Genomic DNA, 21,851 nt, shown 5'->3' with positions numbered 1-21,851 from the left:
ATCCATCCATCCGTCCGTCCATCCATCCATCCATCCATCCATCCATCCATCCATCATCTCAAAATTTAACAACTGAACATAATTTTACACACACAATAAATCATCACAATCGTTCTGATTATTTTCTCCCCATTTGTTTGTTGTTAGGCAGAATTTCTAAAATTTAATTAGCCAATTAACCTTACAAGACCCTGTAAAGGCATTTTCCAGATTTGTTTTGAAATACATTAAATAGGTAAGTGCTGAAAACGTGCCAAAGCGAGTTTTGTACTACAGTATATTGTTGAGAAATCGTATTACAATATTTTTGTTTTAGCTATATAGATTTTTGGGGCGGGATTAAAACAAGCCCATGTGGGCCCTGTCCCACTTTAGTACTATAGTACTGAGTGCCGTCATTTCATCAGTGGCTATCCGTCTAAAAATGATAATTACTTGGTTTTGATAACTTTGTCGATTTTTTTTGTTTGTTTTTTGCTTTTTTTGCTAGAATCACAGCTAAGTATTGGCACAGCTAGTGTAACAACCAATAGTAAATGTCTGTGTATTCACATTATTTTGGAACTGATAGAGTCATGGCTGCTCTGCATTGAACATGAAATCCCGACCCGAATGTTGGGTTTGTTTGTATATCAGTGGAGCTGTCTTCGGAATCATTCACTCAATACATACTTTCTCATCACTATGATAAATGGTAAATATTCCAAACACAGCCTGTATTACAGTTTCTTCGACTTGTTTGGCTTTTGGAATGCATGTACTGTTTTACGTTTGCAGGACTTGAATGAACCTGCCAAGATTTCAACTGTTTCAATCCACACCTGCGTTCAACAACGGTTCTACGCATTCTACTTAGCCTTGGCAGAGGTCTGTACTCTACTGCATGCTATTCATCCATTTGACAGTATCATTAGAAATGCTCAAATGGTAAACATCAACACATTCACAGCTTATTATTGAGTGTGTTTTCAAGTTCATGTCAGTTGTTGATTGCTCCACTGTATTTCCCACACCTGTTTTGTTTGTGAAGGCTCATCACAGTATGTGGAGATGAAGCATGGCGACAAATCCACAAACAGTCTCTTATTGAACAAGGTTGGTCTTTCTCTGTTCAACAGCCAAACTCAGCTTGGCGTCAGGCAGATTAAGCAATTCCAGCAGCTGCGATAGCCTGAAGCGTCGATGTAAACAAATCTGGTGCAAACGAAATCCTACAGTGTGCTTTTTAACATTTTGATTGCTTCCCAGCGCTTTTATTTCCATATTAGGAACATGCGCAGACCTGCGAAGCATCACGGTTCTGTGGAGGTGTCTTGTGTTTATGTCACGCTTTGAAAGTTACTGTATGATGTACAAAAACAAAAATGTATAAATACGTACAGTGTTCCACTCAACACATGACGTGAGTCACGCATTATGGAATCAGAGGTTACAGAACAAACATCAACATGACAGACAACAAGAAGATACTAACATCAGTAAACAGGCCATCAAACCAGTCAAAAAAAAGCATGTCAACAATTAACACAAAGTAAAATTTAAGGCTGTGTAATTTTTAATGTTGTAAACTTGTTGCTCTGTAGCAAAGAATGTGAATTAGCAAGTAGTAGCATTTATTTCTGTGTGCTCTCATGCAGCCAATAAGGTAGCTAATGAGCTCTCGTACTCTTGGAAAATGTCATTGAACAGCTGTAGTTTTCTTCTTAAAGGGATACTTCACTTATTTAGCCCATTATAGCAACAAAAAGTTAATATTTTGTTTATAATTAACTTGACACTTTCATTGTTTTTCACATACAATTAGTACCTTTAAAAACACGTTTTGCAACTTGCTGTCCACTGAAAATGACATCACAAGGGCTCAGGTAACTAATCACAGCTCACCTCTTTTCTAGGTTTGGTCATGTGACATTCACAAGCTGAGCTGTGATTGGTTACCTGAGTATCCCATTAAATGAAAATGGCCAGTAAAATTTATTTTGTTTGTTAAATTAGTCCCTGCACTTGATATTTATGGTAACAATAGAAGTCAATGCTTGAAGAAGCCCAAATTGCATTTGGATATTGTTAGAGTTATTGTGTATATATTATTCTATATTTTCTCTTATTACATAGTTAATTGCCAACTATGTATTCAGTATTTCACTATGGGTTTGGAGCTGCTGCATGTTTATTCAACCTGAGGACATCTGGAATGTGGGAATGAAGAACTACAGCCTTCAAGGATTAGTAGTCGTGACGATTTAAAGGATGTCCTCTGTATTTTACGACTGCTGGAGTTGCTTATCACATTGCTGCCAGTACTCCCATTTTCCTCAGAGGCAAGTGTGTAGCCTATTGTGTATGTTAGGGAATCCCAAATAAAAGAGGAGAAGTAGGGAGTTGTGTCAGAAGGGGCTGGGAGCTTGTGATCTGCGCACAACTCTCTGTCAGCTTCTCCTCGCGAGTAATCAAATCCTTGTGTCTTCTCATTCTTTCTTCTGTGTATTTTAAATGTTGCAGGTGTTGACTTGACATTAACTTGGTCCTTTCGAGCCGGATCCCAGGACGCCTAAAGGATTCCAGTTGCAGAGTCGACCTCCAGGAAGACCGTGGCCACGGCAAATACTACCCTTTTCTGGGACTGGATTTTCGTCTCTGTGACTGGGATCTGGAAGGCTGACGGGAATCCAAAGGACGAGAAGACATCTGGGTGAGAAAAAATTTACTTTCCGGGGGAAAGTGTGAAGTGAATGTCGACGAAAAATCTGCGCGAAGGTACTGTCGCAGCCTGCACGAAGGTACTGTGTGGGAGGAAAAACCTTGTGAATACTAGTCAATGGCAAGTAAAGGGAACGGAGCCCAGTAACGTCCGTGTAAAGAGACGATGCCGGAGTCGTGTACGTACTTAAATTCCGTGAAACGCAGAAAATAAAAGGGCCTTGTGTGAGTGTGTGAAGTGAATGGAAGTGTAGTGTCATTTGATACTTACTTCATTTTAAACAAACAGGATTGTAAGTGACAACTCATTGTGGAAGCAAAGGCAAGAATTCTCCGCCCTATTGGGTAGAAGCTTGAGAATTACCACAGTGAGAAATGTATTGTCACCCTGTTATTTGAACCTATCAGTCCCTAGGAAACTCTAGGTTCACGGACTGTACCAAATTCATATAAAATGGGGGAAAATAAACAGTAAAAGGTGAGCTATAAGATGAACTATCCAGTAAGGATTGGATGTTCATAGAAAAATTAGATCCATCTAAAATATAGCATTGAAATACGTGGATTACAAGATATACTTTTGCTGGCCAGCTTAATTTACAATAGTAAAAATAATAACAATAATAATGGTAATCCACTACAATATTAAATAAGGAATAAAATGAAATGGAAAGTTGGAGCTTTAACAGCCTAATGATATCGAGGCATAAGTGTATTGTCTGTAAAAGTGTATGTGTGTGGCTTCTCACTGTGTTTGTCTCTGTGAGCTCTTGTATGTGTCTGTGTGTCATATTGTCTAAAGATGACGGCTAAAAGGGTTTAAATTGTGTATAAGGGGTTGTTAGATCGTGTCTAACATAACTATGTTAAAAACGGTGAAATTGAGAAATTTTGGTCTGTATCAAATATGAGGTGCGTGGACCAAAAAGTGGTCCCAGAAAGGGTCATCACCCGGTCCTCAGGTGAAAATTGTGTATTTTGTTTTTGGATGGTAAAGCTAATTGTTTGAGAGTGAGTTAAGTAGGTGATTGATGACAAGTTGTTGGACTTCTGACAAAAAAAAAAAAAAAAAATCCTTTTTGTTGGACTGTTTTGAGCATGGGAAATGATAAAAGTAAGAGAGAAACGTGAAAGTAGAATTGATTATGGTAGAATTAGAACAACTGGATAAAGAGAAGATGAATTAGTGGATGATTTTAAAGTGGGATTTGTGAAGTGTTTAGAACAAGTTGTGGTGGTGTAGATGATGATAAGACAGGAAGGTGTAACGTTAGAGGACACTGAGTTAAGAAATTACCCTCAAAAGTATAAAATAGATAGTTTAAAATGATATAGATTATTTGATAAATAATGCTAATCTAGTCTACTAAATACTAGTTTAAAGAAATTTGAAACTTTGAATTAAGTAAGTAATGATGGTTTTCAGCTATGACTATATTGTAAAGTGTGTAATGGCACCATTTGTCAAATTGCCAAATGGGGAAGGCCTTGATATCACACTGATAGTAGAAGCTTCTATATGGAAATGCAATGATTTCATGACTTTTTAACAGGTAGTAATTTAAACCTTATTGACTGACTTGAAAATACTTACTAGGAGTTAAATGTTCTAAAAATTCATTACTGTGGTGTTTATATTTACTAATAGATTTGGTGTGACTCATGCAGATCCAGATTAGAGAACAACATAAAATTGTAAGAAAGAGCCTTTACAATGTCGTTTTGAATATAGTCCTGAAGTTTGTATAAAAGATTAGTTACACGGAGGAATGTTTTCCTAATTGAATTCTGATTTAGCTCCTGCTGTGATTGACTGTGGAATTTAACAAATTCTCCCTCACCAGAACCTGATAAGTAAAATAGGCATTGAAGGGAAAAGATTATTAAAATGGTTTAGAAGGCAAACCTTTTATTAGTGGTGAGTTATTTAAAATAAATAAATAGCTGAGATTTGAATTTGATGAAGAAGAAAAAAATGGCATTTATAATTGAATTTGAATGTTCTTAAAGGAGCACAATTATTAATAGTTGCTTTTCCACCAACAAGCCCAGGATCTTTGAGTTCTGGGTAAAGTGAGTTTTTGGTTGCAAAAGTTCAGCAGGGAATTTAGAATTGTGTTTTTACAGTGTCTTAGAGTTCTCTGTAATTAATTTAAATGAGTTTGATTGAGACGAGCTGCTGTAAAAATACTGACCCCTCAAAGTAACCACCTTAGGTTAGTGAGACCCTGCTGCCGAGATAGTACTTGGATGCCCCATGAGGAATTTTTATTGCCCTGGTAATTGTTGTTGGTGGAAAAACGGCCATTTATTTGAACAAGGTGAACATAAAAAACAAAGATGAAACGAAACCAGTAAGCAGAATTATATTAAATTGGATTAGACCTAGTCTTGGTGTCTACATTAGATGGCAACATGGTAATAAAAAGATAAGCTGAGTAGAAAAAGGGATATCGCTATGTGAAAGGTGTAGGATCTTTGCATTTTTACGACGTAGTCTATATCCTAAATAAATTCTTAAATGGTAGCTGACGCCTTACTACAAAAAGCGAGGGAACTGATTGTAAAGAAGGGAGATGATAAGCTATGTCACTCTGAGCATAAATGTGAGAACGAAAACAATGCCACACCTACGAGTGTCACAGTTGACTGACTACCTGTAAACTGATGATGAGTTTGATACAGTGACACTGCATATAACAATTATGGCAGAACAAATGGAGATGACAGAACTTTTGTTTTTCTTTAAAACTAAATAGGAAGAACTGTTTAACCTGCTTCCTTATGAATTTATCATTCATTCATTCATTCATTCATTCATTCTGATGTTGGGTTTCTTGACAACATGTAAGTAAGTGGAAATCAGAGCAAACAGAGCAGATATCATCTATGCTAAAGATGATTTATTTGAGTAAAATGCTGAATTGGAGATAAATTAGACTAGTGATTAAGGACTCGCAAAGGGCAGAAGTGCTGATTGAAAATACTAAACTTACTAACTGGAAATATATTATTAGATAATTTGGATTCTTGATGAAAATTTGAGGAATGAATAAGTACTATAACAGTACACCCAAATTGTATATTCTGGTCTAAATTTGCACTGGAAGGGAAATATACATACACATATATATTATTACTACAAGGATATTGTGAATGTCCCACAATACCCTCTCAAGCAATTCGAAATTGTTTGGGTACATTTGGGAAGTCAGATTTTGACTTGCATGGACAAAATTCTTTTATGGCATGATAGAAAATTGAGCTGTGAAATGAAAACCAGCAACAACTTAAAAGAAAGAAGAAATTGGAGAATGATGTAAATAAAGGTGTATTACACTTTTGTGCAACAAGGGTGTAATATTGAGATTGTTTTGATTGTAAAGTGGTTATGATGGAGACCCAACGATAAAACGAAGTAATTTTGTCGGCCCTAAGATTTGAAACAAATTACAAAATGATATCTTAAATTCCTGAGTGAAATTGTGACCTGTTATGAACTTTTGATGTTTGTGATTATACATATATAATTATACATGAATTGGGTGGATAATTATGCTAACAATTCTACTACTGAAATTGAATTGAGATACTGATAACAACGACAATGTTTGACAAATTTTAATAGATAGATGAATGTGAAAAATGCAGTTTGTGATTTAAATTGAACAATGATAGTAGTGGCTTTACGAAGATATTGGAAGGCCATTTGAACAGACAATTGATTGCTGACATGGTTATGAGTTTTGTTTAGAATGCATGAAGTAGAATTTAAGCCAGTATTTTATATTAATTGTGTACAAGATGATTGATATTCATGGTGGCTTTATTATTAACTACATATGGCTTTGGGAAAGATGTGTTACATTTAAACTTGATTATATGGTTGTAAACAATACAAGATGTAGTATGATACAATTAGTTTTGAAGAAATGCCAGACTACTACTATGCTATGGGTAGACTATAAAATTCTATCCGTCCAAGACATGTAAACTACAGTGTTCTTTCGCAAATTAGGGCCAGAGCGGTGAAGGCTACAGGGTCCCAATTGTTTTAAATTCCATAGTTGTTTAAAAAAAAAAAAAAAAAAAAAAAAAAAGAAAAGAAAAAAAGTGCTGATTTTGTGGATTTTTGTACAGCTGTGTAATTTTTTGGAAGAGGAAAATGACTGTATGAAGGTTAACCCACTGATATACGAGGGAACACTGTAGTGGAAAAAAAAAAAAAGGAAAAATGAAAACCTTTTGTAAATATTGTGAAATTATTTTAAATTGCATGCAGCATAAGATTTATATGAAGTGGCTTGGATAATGATTTTGAGTTGTGAGCCATAAAAATGTCTCAAAAGGGGGGAGTTGGTAACAATACGGCAATACCGCATGTAAATTTTATATTTTTAATTTTTTAAGTTTTTATGTTTTTGGAATTTTGTTTTAGAATTTTGTTATACATGGAATTGATGTTTCTAATATTTTACAATTTTTGTTAGTGGCTATGGATTTTATGGAATTGAACAAAAAGTAAGACAATGTCAATATTAACAAGTACTGATTGATGGTCTTAAAAAATGTAACAATGAGTTGAAATTGTTCCAGAAAAACAACTGGATGTTATTATTATGGCAGAAGCATTGTGTGAACAGATCATGTCTCTATATGACGTACTAGTTATTTGGAGTAATGAATGAAAGTCACTTTATATGTTACATTGTTTAAGGGAAAAACAGAAAAGCGAGAAAAATACATGATCAAAGCATGGAGATAAGATAATTGATGATTAAGTAATTTGGGAAATTGTAAAAGGAACAAGACAGTTAAGCTCGTTTGAAATTTCGTGTGGTGGACCATTTAAATTTGCCTATTGTAATAACCTGTTAAGCCGTACAGATGAAAGAAATTTATTCAAGTGACTATATGAGAAGATTGTTTAAATGATAAGGAAGTGAAAATGTTTAATCAAATGCCAGATGACTCTCTATCTCAGCAGGAAGGCAAGCCTCCCATCAAGGGTAGTGACTGACTTTGATTAAAGGTCCAGCCTAAGGTGGGAAGGCCCTTGTAAGTGTTGTTGGCCCCGAAGGTTGTGAAGATCGCTGAACGACTCTCCTGGATTCACCTATCACATGGCACAAAACAGGTACCATTGACTAACAGCTTGCCAGGTTGCGGAACGAAGCCTGACTGAAGTGAGGTCAGAGGAGAAACAAGCAGCTTGACTCGCTGTGAAAAGTCTGACCAAGTAAGTCAGTGAAGACTTTGGGAGCACATTGTTTGCTACCCTCAAAGTTCCCCCAACCGCTGTGAAGTCCAGGACCTGTCTCACTGTGCAGGATGTGTCAGAAGGGACAACTCAAGGAGACGAGTCCCTTTCCTGAATCAAATGGAGCGTAAGATGCGATCAGACGCAGTTGGGGCTGTCTTTTTGATTTTGATTTTTGGGGCCATCATGAAGAGGAAGAGAGACAGCTGGTTGAATTATTAATGCTGAGAATTACATAAAGAAACATTGGATAATGTACATTATGATATGCTTGAATTATTTTCAAATCCAGCCGACTATGACTAAAGATTAACATTGCCTCTGAGTGTAAATGTATTTGTTTTCGTAAATATGATCCTGCAGTTGAAAATCTAATTGAAGTAACTCATAGGTGATCTGAGACTTTGAGCAAATATATAATAAACAGGGGGGAATGTTAGAGTTATTGTGTATATATTATTCTATATTTTCTCTTATTACATAGTTAATTGCCAACTATGTATTCAGTATTTCACTATGGGTTTGGAGCTGCTGCATGTTTATTCAACCTGAGGACATCTGGAATGTGGGAATGAAGAACTACAGCCTTCAAGGATTAGTAGTCGTGACGATTTAAAGGATGTCCTCTGTATTTTACGACTGCTGGAGTTGCTTATCACATTGCTGCCAGTACTCCCATTTTCCTCAGAGGCAAGTGTGTAGCCTATTGTGTATGTTAGGGAATCCCAAATAAAAGAGGAGAAGTAGGGAGTTGTGTCAGAAGGGGCTGGGAGCTTGTGATCTGCGCACAACTCTCTGTCAGCTTCTCCTCGCGAGTAATCAAATCCTTGTGTCTTCTCATTCTTTCTTCTGTGTATTTTAAATGTTGCAGGTGTTGACTTGACAGATATCCTTCTAGTTTCATTCACCAAGATGTATATATTAGTAATTCATTCTTTGCAAGGGGTTATTTATAGCAGTGAAGCCAGAATGCAAAATCAATCAACTTTATTGTTTAATTTTGTGCAGACAATCCTTAAGATAACCCTTTTTTTTTTTTGTAGGTAAAGGGAATCTTGTTCCTTATGGCTCAGTACAGTGATGGTCAATTTAAACCATTCCCTACAATTTAAATTTGTGTTGTGTCAATCAAAGATTGAAGGATTTGGCCTATAGCCTATTCCAGAGGCCATGTGGAGGCCAGCAGCTGAATAATCAAAGTGAAAGGCCCAATATAACAATGACGTAAAGATTGAAGAAATCTCTCAAATAGTATTTTCTCTTAAGTGGTACGTTGTGTGACCTCCATACAACATCATCAAGTTGAGAGAAGTTTTTATTGGTTACAGAAGAGAAAGTCGACACTTATATAGTCGAAATTCGACTATATTTTGACCAGAGCTCACGTTATATGTGAGGGTGAGCTCCAGGGCGGCTTCCCTGCCAGAGATGACATTCCACGTCCCTAGAGCCAACTTCTGGAGCCAGAGATTGGACAACGTGACGTCACTGCCTGACTACCACGTGGTGAGCCCGTGAGAAGGGGGACCCGCATTGTCCTTTTGGGCTGAGCCTGACCAGGCTCCATGGGATATTTCATATATCCCTCGTTATATATTTCCCTCGTTTTCTGCTGGGGTTAGGTTCACAAAAAATACCCGCAATAAATGAAATCCGCACAGTAGTTAGCTTTATTTTTCATATGTATTATAAATGTTTTAAGGCTCTAAAACCCCTCACCACACAGTTTATACACTTTTCTCATCAAGGCATTTACATTTTCTCACATTTCTCTCATTTAAACATTCTCAATGTTCAATCAAACCTTCATAAATTTTGCAAAATTGGTACATTACTGTTAAACGAGATCACGAAAAGTGAACTGTGTTATAGTTAGGGAACACTGTACCATTGAGAGCGCAATTACCACCATCATAAATTTAGAAATAATTCAGGCCACTCTCAAGAGTTGATTCTGCACAGGTGATGCAAGCTCCACTCTACTTGGGCAGAAATAATGTGTTCAAATCCATTTATCTTGCTCTTCTTAGCTTATTACATTTTTCTTATTAATTTAAATTTACCCTTCTTTCATTTGAAACTAATTATTTATCCTTCTTTCGGTTGAAATTAAGAATTAAATGTAGCGCCCTGTAGACGTTTTCACCTTACCTACCAGTACTTAAACGGGGGAGCCATTATTGGATTATTTGATATAAACAAATACAAAGAATAAATGTACTTGTTTGGTCAGCTAGTGGATCAAAACCTGATAGCCTACATAAAATTTGTAATCTAAACATTCTGATGACGCAAAATGAAAAGATACTTTATCATGCCGATGGTGTTTCTTTAAAAAGTCACCAATTACTGGCCTGGTACAGTATAGAGTATTTTGCATGGATATTACAGAGCAGGTTTGTGTGAATGGGCACAAAGTGTCTTACAACTAAGTTCTCTGTGCACAAACTGTCAGAACTGAACAAGGTAAGGCCACTGCAACCTAATCAATCCTAAAAGACTCCCTCTCAGTTCTGTCGAAGTGCCCATGAGCAAAATACATCTTGAAATTAAAATCATAAATGCATGCCATCTACAATTAAAGATAAGCCCAGCAGGAATGTTTAGGGATCAAAAGATTGCCTTGTGTCTTTAAATAAAATAATTATTAAATCACACCGTGGAAACAAGACAAATTTTATTTTACATTAAAAATAGCTTAAAAAAAAGTGACAATCTCAAGGAACAGAAAATCAGGTTTCTGAGAGACTTTAAAACGTCATTAGTGATAATAAATTTTTTAAATGTTCTGCTATATTTTGGTAAAACACTTAAAATGCAACTTTTTTTTAAACAGTAAAAATTGTGTATCAAATACACAACACTTTAAGGTGCAGTTTATGGACATGTGAAAGCTAAAATCAAGTTTGGTCCCTATTGAAGTTGGAATGCACAATTCATTTTTTTTTTTTTCTGCCCCAATTGGAACAAGACATCACTTCAAAAGCTATATCACAGGGAATGATAGTAGCAGAAACTCACAGAGGTTAAATTAAAGACTGCATCAATCCATTCCTCAATGCATGCATATGTTTCAGAGTTAGATGAATTAAAACTACACAGCCACAGGATGGATGAGACCAGGAGGAGACACTGGAGCAGCAGAGGGAGACTCTTGACCTTTGTAGCCCAGCGACAGGATGTGTTTTTGCAGGTGTGTGATCCACTGCTCTTGAACAGACAGAGGCCCTTGAAAGACTTTTTCGCAGAACCTGTGAAGCAGCCAAAACATACAAAGAAGGCTGATGGAAACCGCATGTAGAGAATGAAAATGTAACAGTCAAAGTGTTGTTCTGGAGCCAGCAAGGAATGCGTCACCATCTAGAGGCAGTAGAACAAAACTACAACAATAAAACACTAACAAAGCAAAACCTACACCCAAACTTGGAATTCTACTGTATGTGGCATTTTTACTATTAAAGCATGGAAAAGTTAACTCACTGACCTGCACTTGAGTGAGTAAACTTTTCCGACCAGTTTGACCAAAGGAGTTAACGGAGGTTTGGGCAGCAGAGCCGGGATGCTCCCAGACCGTGAAGGTTGTTGCGAATTGGCGTCTTGATTTTCTTCTCCCGATGATGGAATTTGTTTTGGAAGTTCTGGGAAAACAGAGAAGTGATGTTACGGTCTTCAGCAAGCCTACACTGGCTATCTTTGCGTTGTTTGCTCACCTCTTGGAGAGCGCACACCAGCACCGCCATACGCTGCAGCAGAGTGGCCTTGTGGGTTTTGGGCTGAACCAGCAGAGACACTTTGGTCGTCTTTGCCTAATTTATGGCCTGAGAACTTCAGGTTGCTGCCAGGCAACGATTCCGAATCGGATGAAGTGGACAGCGAAACAGTTTTCTGGGATGAAAAGAAAATGAAGGCACAGTTTTAATTAGGAGTGCGACGATATTTCGATATCACGATAAATCGTGATACTTTGTCTCCCGATAGATTATCGATACGCCTACGCAAGTATCGCAATATTTGTAGGTAATATACAGGCACTATAATGGCTCCATTGTTGATGACTTATTGAGCAATTCCTTGGCGGGACGCTAGGGGGAGCGCCTCATAAGAGTGTCGGGGAAATGGACGCAAGTCTTCAGGCGAAGAAGACTCATGAGCTTAGTTTTATTATTATTATTATTATTCATTTTTATTTATTATTATTATTATTTTATTTATATATTATATATGTATTTCTATATATTATATTATGTATTTATATTTATTTATAATATTTTTTTATTATATTATGATTTTTTAATTATTATTATTTATTTATTAGTATTATTTAGTTTTTATTATTGATATTTTATTATTATATTTTTATTATGTTATTATAATTATTTTATTTATATTTTATATATTGTATATGCATTTATATATGATGTATTTGTATTTATATTTAGATTTATTCACATTATTTTTATGATATGATTTGTTTGTATTGTTATTTATTCATTACTATTTGGTTTTTATTATTGATATTTTATTTTTTTTGCTTATGTTATTTTATTTATATTTCTATATATTATATATGTATTTCTATATCATATTATGTATTTATATTTAATTTATTTATATTATTTTTATTAAATTATAATATTTTTATTATTATTTTGTATTACTATTATTTATATTACTATTATTTATATTATTATTATTATTATTATTATTATTATTGTGGATTTATTACATGAACGATCTATAAATAATCGCGGTTTCGTCATACCGTGAGCGTTGTACCGCATATCGTATCGCATCGTATCGTATCGTATCGTATCGTATCGTATCGTATCGTATCGTATCGTATCGTATCGTGAGGTAGCCAGAGGTTCCCACCCCTAGTTTTAATTCACATTTCTTCAAATGTTTTTTTCTCTCTCCACGCTTGAGCAATTATATGTAATATGTCGAAGTCTGTAATGTATACATCAAATGGTCTTCATAACAACCATCTGTGACACAACCAACAAAAATGAGGCTGGCCTTGGTCTCAATACGCTCGACTTAAATGAACGAAAAATCAACAGCGCACCTTCTTGACGTACACATCTCCCTCACGATAGCGCCGGGTGACGGCAGCCACCTTGACCGGGTCCTTCCGCATCAACTCCCTTAGGTGTTCGATGGGCGAACCGGTCCCTTCCGATTTCCATTCGAGCGCGCCCAGTTGTCGAAGGTGGGCCCGCGCGTGACTGGCAAGCGCCTTGCGGTTTTCAAAGCCCAAGCCACAAAGCTCACAGGATTTGCCTACAAGACAACAAACGTAAACAAGATGAAGACGTTACACTCTGTGGTGACAACTTCATGGAATGATATTGTGCGTTGTGAAAGTATTAGCCCCCCTTGAACTTTTTGACCTTTTTCTACATTTTAGGCTTCAAAAGTAGAGATATAAAATTTGATTATTTTTTTTGTGTGAATAATCAACACCAAGTGGGACACAATCATAAAATGGAATAAAATTTGATATTTTGAACTTTTTTTTTGGAGTAGGGTAAGTAAAATCAGTCACCCCATTTTCTCTCAGTGCAGCCAATTGACTCCAGAAATTCCCTGATGATTTCTGAATGATGCAATGAGTTGACCTAAATTATATCTAATAATATATCTGTTAAATAGGAAAAAAAAGAGAAGGCAATCAAGGAAAAAAATAATAATAATGAAAAATAAACAGAACATGCAGTTTTCTTCAATGCACAGATATTCGTGTAAGTTATAAACCCTTATCCATTGCTTACACAAAATACATAAAAGATCAAATTAAGCCCTACATATACAATTAATCTAATTACAATTATGTTTTGGAACTTTATCATTGTAAAAAAAGTAAAAGATAAAATAAAGCCCTACATATACAATTAATCTAATAATTATTTTTTGAAAAATTATCTTAATAGTAAAAGTAAAAAAATAAAAAATAAATAAAAATAAAATAAAGCCCTACAATACATATACAATTAATCTAATCACAATTATTTTTGGGGGGGAAATTTATCATATTGTGATTCAATTATTATTGGCTTTATTTTATCGTTTACTTTTTTTGCATAAGAAATGGATAAGGGCTTATAACTTACACTATCTGTGCATTGAAGAAAAGTGCATGTTCTGTTAATTTTCCATTATTCATTTTTTTCTTCATTTTCTTCTCTTTTTTTCTATTTTACTGATATATTATTAAATATAAAAAATTGTTGTACATTATCTCCCTTTGAACATGTAAATGATGGACTTTACTAATAATTCCTTTCCTTTTTAATTTCTTTCTTTCACTTTTATTTTATATTTTGGATTATTTATTTTAAAAAAATGACTGATGATAAAATAAATGTGAACGTATGCGCTGTGGGGAATTTTTTTTTTTTTTTTTGTCCAATTCACCATTTAATCGACCAGAAAAAAATAAAAAATAAATAACAAAAAAATCGACCAATTGATTGAAATATTAGTCAATTTAGAGAGAGACACTTTTCATTCCTGCTACCTGTGTAAAAAGTATCACTGATTTCTCACCCCAGGTCAAAGCTTCACTCTTGCTTGATGGAGATTTTTCTTTCATGGAGTAATCCACAGGTGAGGAGATTGTCTGGTTGCTCTCCGATGTCCTTTTCGAGCCTTGAGGACTCAGCTGGATTTTCCCGGACGATGACACCTCGCCGGACAAAAACTTGTCTTCGCCGCGCATCATGATGTCATTGAGGAGATCGATCGGCGACGTCTTGATGGACCAGCTGAGGCCCAGCTGGCGCAGGTGGGCGCGGGCGTGGCACGACAGCGCTTTGCGAGTCTCGAAAAGCTGACCGCAGTAGTCGCAGAGGACCGTCGGTGGCGCGAGTTCATCTGCGGGGCGTGCCGAGAAGAGGAGAAATTAATCATTTCAAATTATGGCATAAAAATGAATGTGTTGACTGTTGAGAGTGTTACCTGCACTGAGAGCCTTGGAAGGAGTAACAGGAGCCGAGAGGTTCCGTGTGGGAGTCGTTCCGCAGCTTGAGCTGGCTCCACTCACAAGAGACACATCAACCTCCAAGGGTTCAAGCTTGGGCTTTCTGAGGAGGGGGTCCACCGCCAGACGAAAGCCTTTCTTAGCCTTTGGGGCCCGATTCACCGGGCTCTGAGGCGACTTTGCCGGACTTGGAAAACCAGATCTGGATTGCCCTGTGACGGGGGAGCGAGGCGGAGAAGTGGGCGCTGCCAAGGAGCTGGTGGGGCTGTTCGTTTTTGGGGGGTGCGCATCTTCTAACACGCCGCTGCTCACCAAATCCTGTACAGTGTCGATAGCCGACTCGTCTTTGCCCAGAAGGCCGAGAACCCCGATCTGCCGCAGATGATACCGCGAGTGGCTCGCCAGGCCTTTCCGATTTTTACATATCTCCCCGCAAAGAATACAAGTGAACTCCTCGGGGGGCTTTGGTTGCTTACAGGGACGAGACGTGGGTGGCGAGGACATCTCTGACGGACGTTTGGTGGGAGCCCCGTGCAGATTGTTTGTGGTGATAGGATCTTGTTGCTTCTTGCTGGTGGACTTGAGCTCCTCGTCCTTCATGAGCTGGTAACGACAGTCAAGGGGGTTTCCCTTGATGTCGCTGTCAGGGATTTCCATCTGTTGCAGATGCGAGCGAGCGTGACTGGATAGAGCTTTACGGGTCTCGAACCAGCAGCTACAAAGTTGGCAAACATGAGCGTCATCGTCGTTGTTGTTTGAAGCTGTAAAATGGAGATGGGGGAGGAGCTGATTAGTAAATAACATCATATGGATGCATGCATAACTAATAACAAACATCCCTACCCAATGTGACCGGGGCATCCGTTTCAAGGGGTGCCCAGAGTGGCTTTGCTGCTGTTGGGTGCTGCGAGGAGGGTAAAGCTCTGCCCTCCTGTCGCCTAAATGCTGCGCCAGGAAGCAAAACTGCTGATGTTCGAGCTGGAGAAAGTTGTTGATCCATCTCTTTCGGGGTCGCCATGATTCGAGAGTCTGTCAATCAGCAGTCCTGCAATATCTCTTTTCTCAGAGACAGCGGAGCAGCTGACTGCCAAACCAAGCAGATTTATAATCCATTCATCAACATTCTATATCACTTTTCCTCATTAGGGTCCCAGGTGAGCTGAAGCAAATTCCAGTAATAATTAATAACACTGAAAGCACTTCCTGTTGACATGGAAAGAGATTTATGTACAATTTAGAAACTGCGACAAAGAAAATAAAAATAGAATATCTTACCTCAAAAAACAGTGGCTAGTATCATTGTTCTGAGGGAAAGGACGGTGGCTATCTTCTGAATAATATTTGTCTATAAAGTAAAAAGTGTGACAGACTGTTAGTTTCAAAATCATAGAGTTACATTATTTTATTTGTTTGCTTCATAGATAGATAGATAGATAGATAGATAGATAGATAGATAGATAGATAGATAGATAGATAGATAGATGTTTTTGTTTTTGATTTTTGTAAATTAAAAAATTATTTGCATACATGAAACCCAACCAAACTTCATAAAGACCGCGACAAACGTCTCTTAATACTTCCTTTTAAAAACGAAATATGACACCCCCAGGTTACGTTTTGTTAGTCTTTAACACGGTTTGTGTTGGAGGAAAATATTTTTACTGGGAGAAGATCGGACACGTTACTAAATATATGTAATAAATAAATTGATTAACAATCCCCTCACCACCACCGCAAAGCAACACCAATAGGGTTTTACACTGCAATCCACCTTTTGTTTTACTATGCGTGCATGCTAACGACACATGAAATTAAGTTTAAAAAAATAGTTCGGAAGAAAAGAAAACCGTAGGCAGTTACCCGGTATGAACACACACTATTCGATCAATGGTTGAAAACAAGTTAATTTACCTTTGAGCCATAAATGACTAACCGCAGTGTCAACATCACCAAACCTTAGTTCTGCTAACCGGAACTAGCAAACATGAGCTCCGTCTTTCCCTTCAAAGTAAGACCTACAGGCTACGGCCCAGAAAAAAACAAAAAACAAAAAAAAGATTCGCACATAAACACATGGATTTAAAAACACATTTGCAAACAAGAGTATTTATAAAATAAATTAAAAAAAATGTTTTTTTGTGTGATTGATTTTCTGAAATTTTTGTTGGCAACTTTTTTTTGCAAGTTTTGGCTGCACATCAAGTAACGTTTTAGAGTTTTTACTCGTTGTCTAAAGCAGTCCAACAAATTCGGCAGCTCATTTTTTCTGTTTTTTTTTTTTTTTTTTTTTTTTTTTTTAGTTGATAGACAATATTCCAATTATGACCTTGAGTTGAACATAATTATTTTGTTGGTGCAGTACACGGACCTTGCCTTGACCCCAAACAACTAGCTGCGCCTGCGAGCGTGATTATGCAACAATATCAAAAACTTCTGGAAATGTATTTTGTAGGAAGCGTTAAGCGCCACTTCCTGTTTTCTCTTTGACACCGCCTACTTAATCCGCGCAGCCTCAGTAAATCCCGTCAAGCTTCCTTCCATTGATTATCGTGCAGCGTTACGTCGCCGACAACTTCATCCCAGTCTTACAAGATAGGTGAGAACTTGACGTTTTTCCAACTTTGCTTTTGCAAAGTACCACTGTGCACACGATACGTGACTGGAAGTAACTGGTGTTAATTTGGAAGCAATAAAAGCTCAAATGTGGTTGAACGAGGAAAAGTAAGCTAATGTGCAGCTAAGCAGCCAGTGCGGCTCTCTAGGTTCTGTCCTCCAGTGTGTCGGGGGCCTAATCGTTTTTTTCTTTGTTCCTACCACCACTCGCACGATCTTCTTGTTATACCATGGATGCTGATAACTTTATGCAGCATAATGGAGTGTTTCGTCCAGTTTAAAGATTAGCTTTTAAATAGCACAACTTCAACAATAACCACAGTACGTGTAACATGTACCTTCCCCCCTTGTCATTGATTAAAATTGAAACTAAACTTTTTTTTATTTATTTTTTATGCATTGTTTCGTTTTGCAATAAATATTAATGACCACTCTATAGTTAACATGGCTTTACCGATGTAATGATGTTTACTGTTTTTTTTGTTTGTTTGTTTGTTTCATATTTTCTTATAAATAGAATTAGGCACTTCTCTCTTTAAAAGAGGTTTGCACACATCCACTTGATTATATTTTTCCCTTAACCCCCACCCCCTTAAACTTCTCTTTTGGTTAGTCAAGGTTAAAAAAGTTTTTCAGTAGTCCTTTGTTCCCTGCTGGTTGAACATGACTTGCATGTGACTCGCTGGTTTAGCCCACTGAGCGTAAAAGCAGTGCACTGATCCCCAAAAGGCTCAGAAATAGTCTTTAAAAAAAATCCCCTGCTAGTCCCAAAGCACTTTAAAGGGATACTTGACTAATTCAGCCATTTTCAACAGTAAGATATTTTGTGGCATTTTCTAATTAATGTGATAACTTCAGAATTTTTCATGAGCAATTAATACCGTTAAAAACTAATTATGTCACTTGCTGTTGACTGAAGATGACATAAACTCTGCTGAGGAAATATGTAATGACCAATTATGGCTCAGTTTGCTGACCAAATCCAGAAAACAGGTGAGCCATGATTGGTCGTTAACTATTTCCTGAGCACAGGTGATGTCAACAGCAAGTGTAAAAAGGTTTTTTATTTTATTTGATTTTATTTTTTTTGTACATGAAAAATAATGAAGTTCAAAAATTAATTCTGGACAAAATATTAACTTCGTAATGTCCCATTTAGTGTAATTGCATATTTGTTACCACGATGTCCTCTGGAAACGCCAACATCGGCAAGCCAGCCCCAGCCTTTAAAGCCACAGCTGTTGTGGATGGACAGTTTAAGGACATCCAGCTATCTGACTACAAAGGTAATAATGCATTTTTTTTTTCCTTTACACCAAATTGTTTTTTGTTGTTGTTGTTGTTCTTGTTCTTTTTAATCATGTTTTTTTTTTTCTCTCTGCTCTCCAGGAAAGTATGTGGTGTTCTTCTTCTACCCCCTGGACTTTACATTTGTCTGTCCCACTGAGATTGTGGCGTTCAGTGACAGAGCGGAAGAATTCCGCAAAATTGGCTGCGAGGTGCTCGGCTGCTCCGTGGACTCTCACTTCAGTCACTTGGCCTGGTGAGGAGTCCTCCTGGGGATGAGGGTTGTCTACTACCATTCATTCTGTTGAAAAATTGTCCACTTGGTTTTCTGTCTGCAGCCTCTATTAGGGTGTGGAGCAAAAGTTTTCACTGATGACTTTCCAGGTTGTCCATGTCTGTTAAGTACTGCTAATTCTAGTGTTGCTGTTTGATTCCAACGGGAGTTTATGTGAATATATGGTGTCATTGCGTTCTTGTCGGCACTCTGGCGTGAAGAAGCATCGCCCCATCAGGTCAGGTTATCTACAGTCACTCGGCTTCTCTGTGTGCACCAGATAAGTTCCCAGTGAAGCCACAAAGTCTCTTATCAAACTCAAATTCCTTCAGAGAAGGGTCTAGAACGGTTACAGCAACCTTTACTATCAAAAGAGCCCTTTTAGGCTAAATAAATGTCCAAAAATCTGTCTGGAGCCATAAAACATTTCAACGTTGTGATGAATGAAACAAAACAGTCTTAATGTGTGCTGAGAGCGAATTAGAGCTGCACCATAACATAAAAAAATATATATATTCATTTCCTTCTTCTGTTGTTGGATTGTAATTTCTTTTTCCAGACTTTGTTTTCAAAATTGAGACTTTTCTGTCAAACTTTTGGCAATGCTAGGGTCATTTTCTGTGTCTCGTTCCTTTTTGGACTTTTTATGGCTATTGTTTGACACTTTTCCCTGCCTTTTTTTTTTCCTAAATATGAATTTACTAATTTGTATTTATTATTTATGGTAACTTTTAGCGTTCTTTTTTGACATTTTTGGATGTTTTCTGCCTTTTTTGAGTGTCTCACTTTTTGGCTTTTTGTTTTTTTAATGGTAATTTTGGGGATTTCTTCTTTTGCATTTGGACAGTTACTTTTTTAATGCCTTTTTTAAAATTTCAATTGTCTGACATTTTTTGGCAACTTTTTGGGTAATTTTCTGCTTTTCCTCAATTTATTTAATTTTTCTCCTTTCAACACTTTTTCTGAGAACTTACAAATTTGGGCTTTTAAAAAAAAAAATCTAAATCATTAATTAATTTAATGCATATATTGTGTAAATATGTAAAAAAAAAAAAGTTCCCTATATATTATATTATACTTATTTTTTTTTAGCGAGCCACAGAGAGACTAAAGACCCACATATGGCCCCAGAGCTGTAGGTTGTTAGACCCCTGTTGTAGAAGATGTGATGGTGCTTAGAGTTGACGACGCAATTGCACTTTTTGAAAGATTTAGTTTGTAATGATTGTGATCAGTGTCATTTTTCACTGACAACCAATTGAGTTTGTGCTGTTTTGATGTACATGCTGCTTCCTTCCCCCCCCTCTAGGATCAACACACCTAGGAATCAGGGAGGTCTGGGTAACATGAAAATCCCCCTGCTGGCAGACCTCACAAAGAGCATTTCCAGAGATTACGGTGTGCTGAAGGAGGATGACGGCATTTCATACAGGTGTTGGGACTGGGGATACAAGGAGGCCATGTTACAATTTCACCAATGGAGGGGCTGTACTGTACACATTTTAAATGGGGCATTATTTTTTTTCGGCATTATGAAATCATTAGCCTTCAAATGCAGCCCCCTTAGAGCTGGGTGTAACGCAGCAGTGACTTTCTACTTTTCAGAGGATGGTTAAATTGTCGTTTCTCTTTCAGAGGTCTGTTTGTGATTGATGACAAAGGCATTTTGAGGCAGATCACCATCAACGACTTGCCGGTGGGTCGCTCTGTAGATGAGACCCTGCGACTGGTCCAGGCCTTCCAGCACACTGACAAATATGGTGAAGGTAAGGGTTTGTGTGTGGGTTTTAATTATTTTTTATGTCAGAATGCAACCCCAGTAATTCCCCATTGAATTTGTCTGGTGACCCCACTTGGTGTTGACATTTTGTACTGCTGTGTCAACGACTGATACGTGAACAAGTACTTTGTCCTCTCTTGCAGTGTGTCCTGCGGGCTGGAAACCAGGCAGCGACACAATCATCCCCGACGTCGAGAAGAGTAAAGAGTTCTTCTCTAAGCAGTAAACGTGAAGGTCACCTTACCGGTTCCTGAACAGTAGTACTTGCCCTCAGATGAAACGTGCTTCTGTGGAGCGGTTATAAGTGACTTCCAGCTTGTTCAAGGCCAAACCTGTTCCCAGTTACTTATCTTTGTACGTACAGTATCAAACTGGTGGGATGATGACCTCCAAGTCTTAAGCACTGAAAAGTTAAGTTCTTTGTTTTTCAGAAAAATACTGAATTTTCCTGTTTCCTAAAAATGTTGCCATTAATTAAAAAAATCAGTATAGGAATGGGAAGTGTTTGTCTTTTATGCTTCTGAACGTCATACCACTTGTCACCTCAAGAGGGTGCCACTCGCTTGTGGCATGTTTCAGCAGTAGCGTCGAGGATAAATCACACAACGACCAAACAAATATCACAATAGTGAAATGAAGAATTTTTAGAAAATTATGTGAAATCTGGGCAAATCTACAGTTATTTGTTGTATGAATGGCAGCAGGTGGATACGTGACTTTCTGATCCTATAGCGTAAAAATTATCTAATTAAATTTCTTGTCCAATGACGTGACTTGAATGTTTTCCTGTGAAGAACTGATACGTCACGGTGCAATGGTTATGAATGAATGACGTGGAGCACTTGCATAGCCTGTTTGCTGTGGTTTCATGTCAAGTTTAGACATGCCACACATAAAATAGCAATACTAAACTATTTGATTATCCCTTAAAACTAGCTTATTAAATCAAAATGAA

At 37.1% G+C, this 21,851-nt stretch overlaps 2 protein-coding genes across 7 annotated transcripts; one reads left to right on the top strand and one right to left on the bottom strand.

The window, feature by feature from the left end:
- Positions 1 to 10,617: 10,617 nt before the first annotated feature.
- On the bottom strand, positions 10,618 to 16,939 carry LOC144021323 (protein Wiz-like). 6 transcript variants are annotated; one of them, XM_077525514.1, is made up of 9 exons: positions 16,854 to 16,933; positions 16,218 to 16,287; positions 15,786 to 16,145; positions 14,921 to 15,703; positions 14,510 to 14,836; positions 13,029 to 13,243; positions 11,671 to 11,845; positions 11,445 to 11,598; positions 10,618 to 11,211 (listed from the first exon to the last, which is right to left on the bottom strand). In XM_077525514.1, the coding sequence occupies exons 3-9, from the start codon at positions 15,958 to 15,960 to the stop codon at positions 11,055 to 11,057; spliced, it is 1,986 nt and encodes a 661-aa protein (XP_077381640.1). In that variant the 5' UTR covers positions 15,961 to 16,145; positions 16,218 to 16,287; positions 16,854 to 16,933; the 3' UTR covers positions 10,618 to 11,054. The 6 variants fall into 6 exon arrangements, with proteins under 6 accessions (XP_077381640.1, XP_077381643.1, XP_077381644.1 ...); XM_077525517.1 differs by having other exon boundaries at positions 15,786 to 16,026; XM_077525518.1 differs by having other exon boundaries at positions 15,786 to 15,998.
- A 454-nt stretch (positions 16,940 to 17,393) lies between these two features.
- prdx2 (peroxiredoxin 2) lies at positions 17,394 to 21,391 on the top strand. The gene is made up of 6 exons (XM_077524687.1): positions 17,394 to 17,538; positions 18,715 to 18,841; positions 18,945 to 19,098; positions 20,426 to 20,548; positions 20,752 to 20,882; positions 21,040 to 21,391. The coding sequence occupies exons 2-6, from the start codon at positions 18,739 to 18,741 to the stop codon at positions 21,120 to 21,122; spliced, it is 594 nt and encodes a 197-aa protein (XP_077380813.1). The 5' UTR covers positions 17,394 to 17,538; positions 18,715 to 18,738; the 3' UTR covers positions 21,123 to 21,391.
- Positions 21,392 to 21,851: the final 460 nt, after the last annotated feature.

This window comes from Festucalex cinctus, chromosome 6 (assembly GCF_051991245.1).
Source record: "Festucalex cinctus isolate MCC-2025b chromosome 6, RoL_Fcin_1.0, whole genome shotgun sequence".
Lineage (NCBI taxonomy): Eukaryota > Metazoa > Chordata > Actinopteri > Syngnathiformes > Syngnathidae > Festucalex > Festucalex cinctus.
The sequence above is the reverse complement of the archived record's forward strand: the minus strand, read 5'-3'. Positions and strand labels throughout refer to the sequence as shown.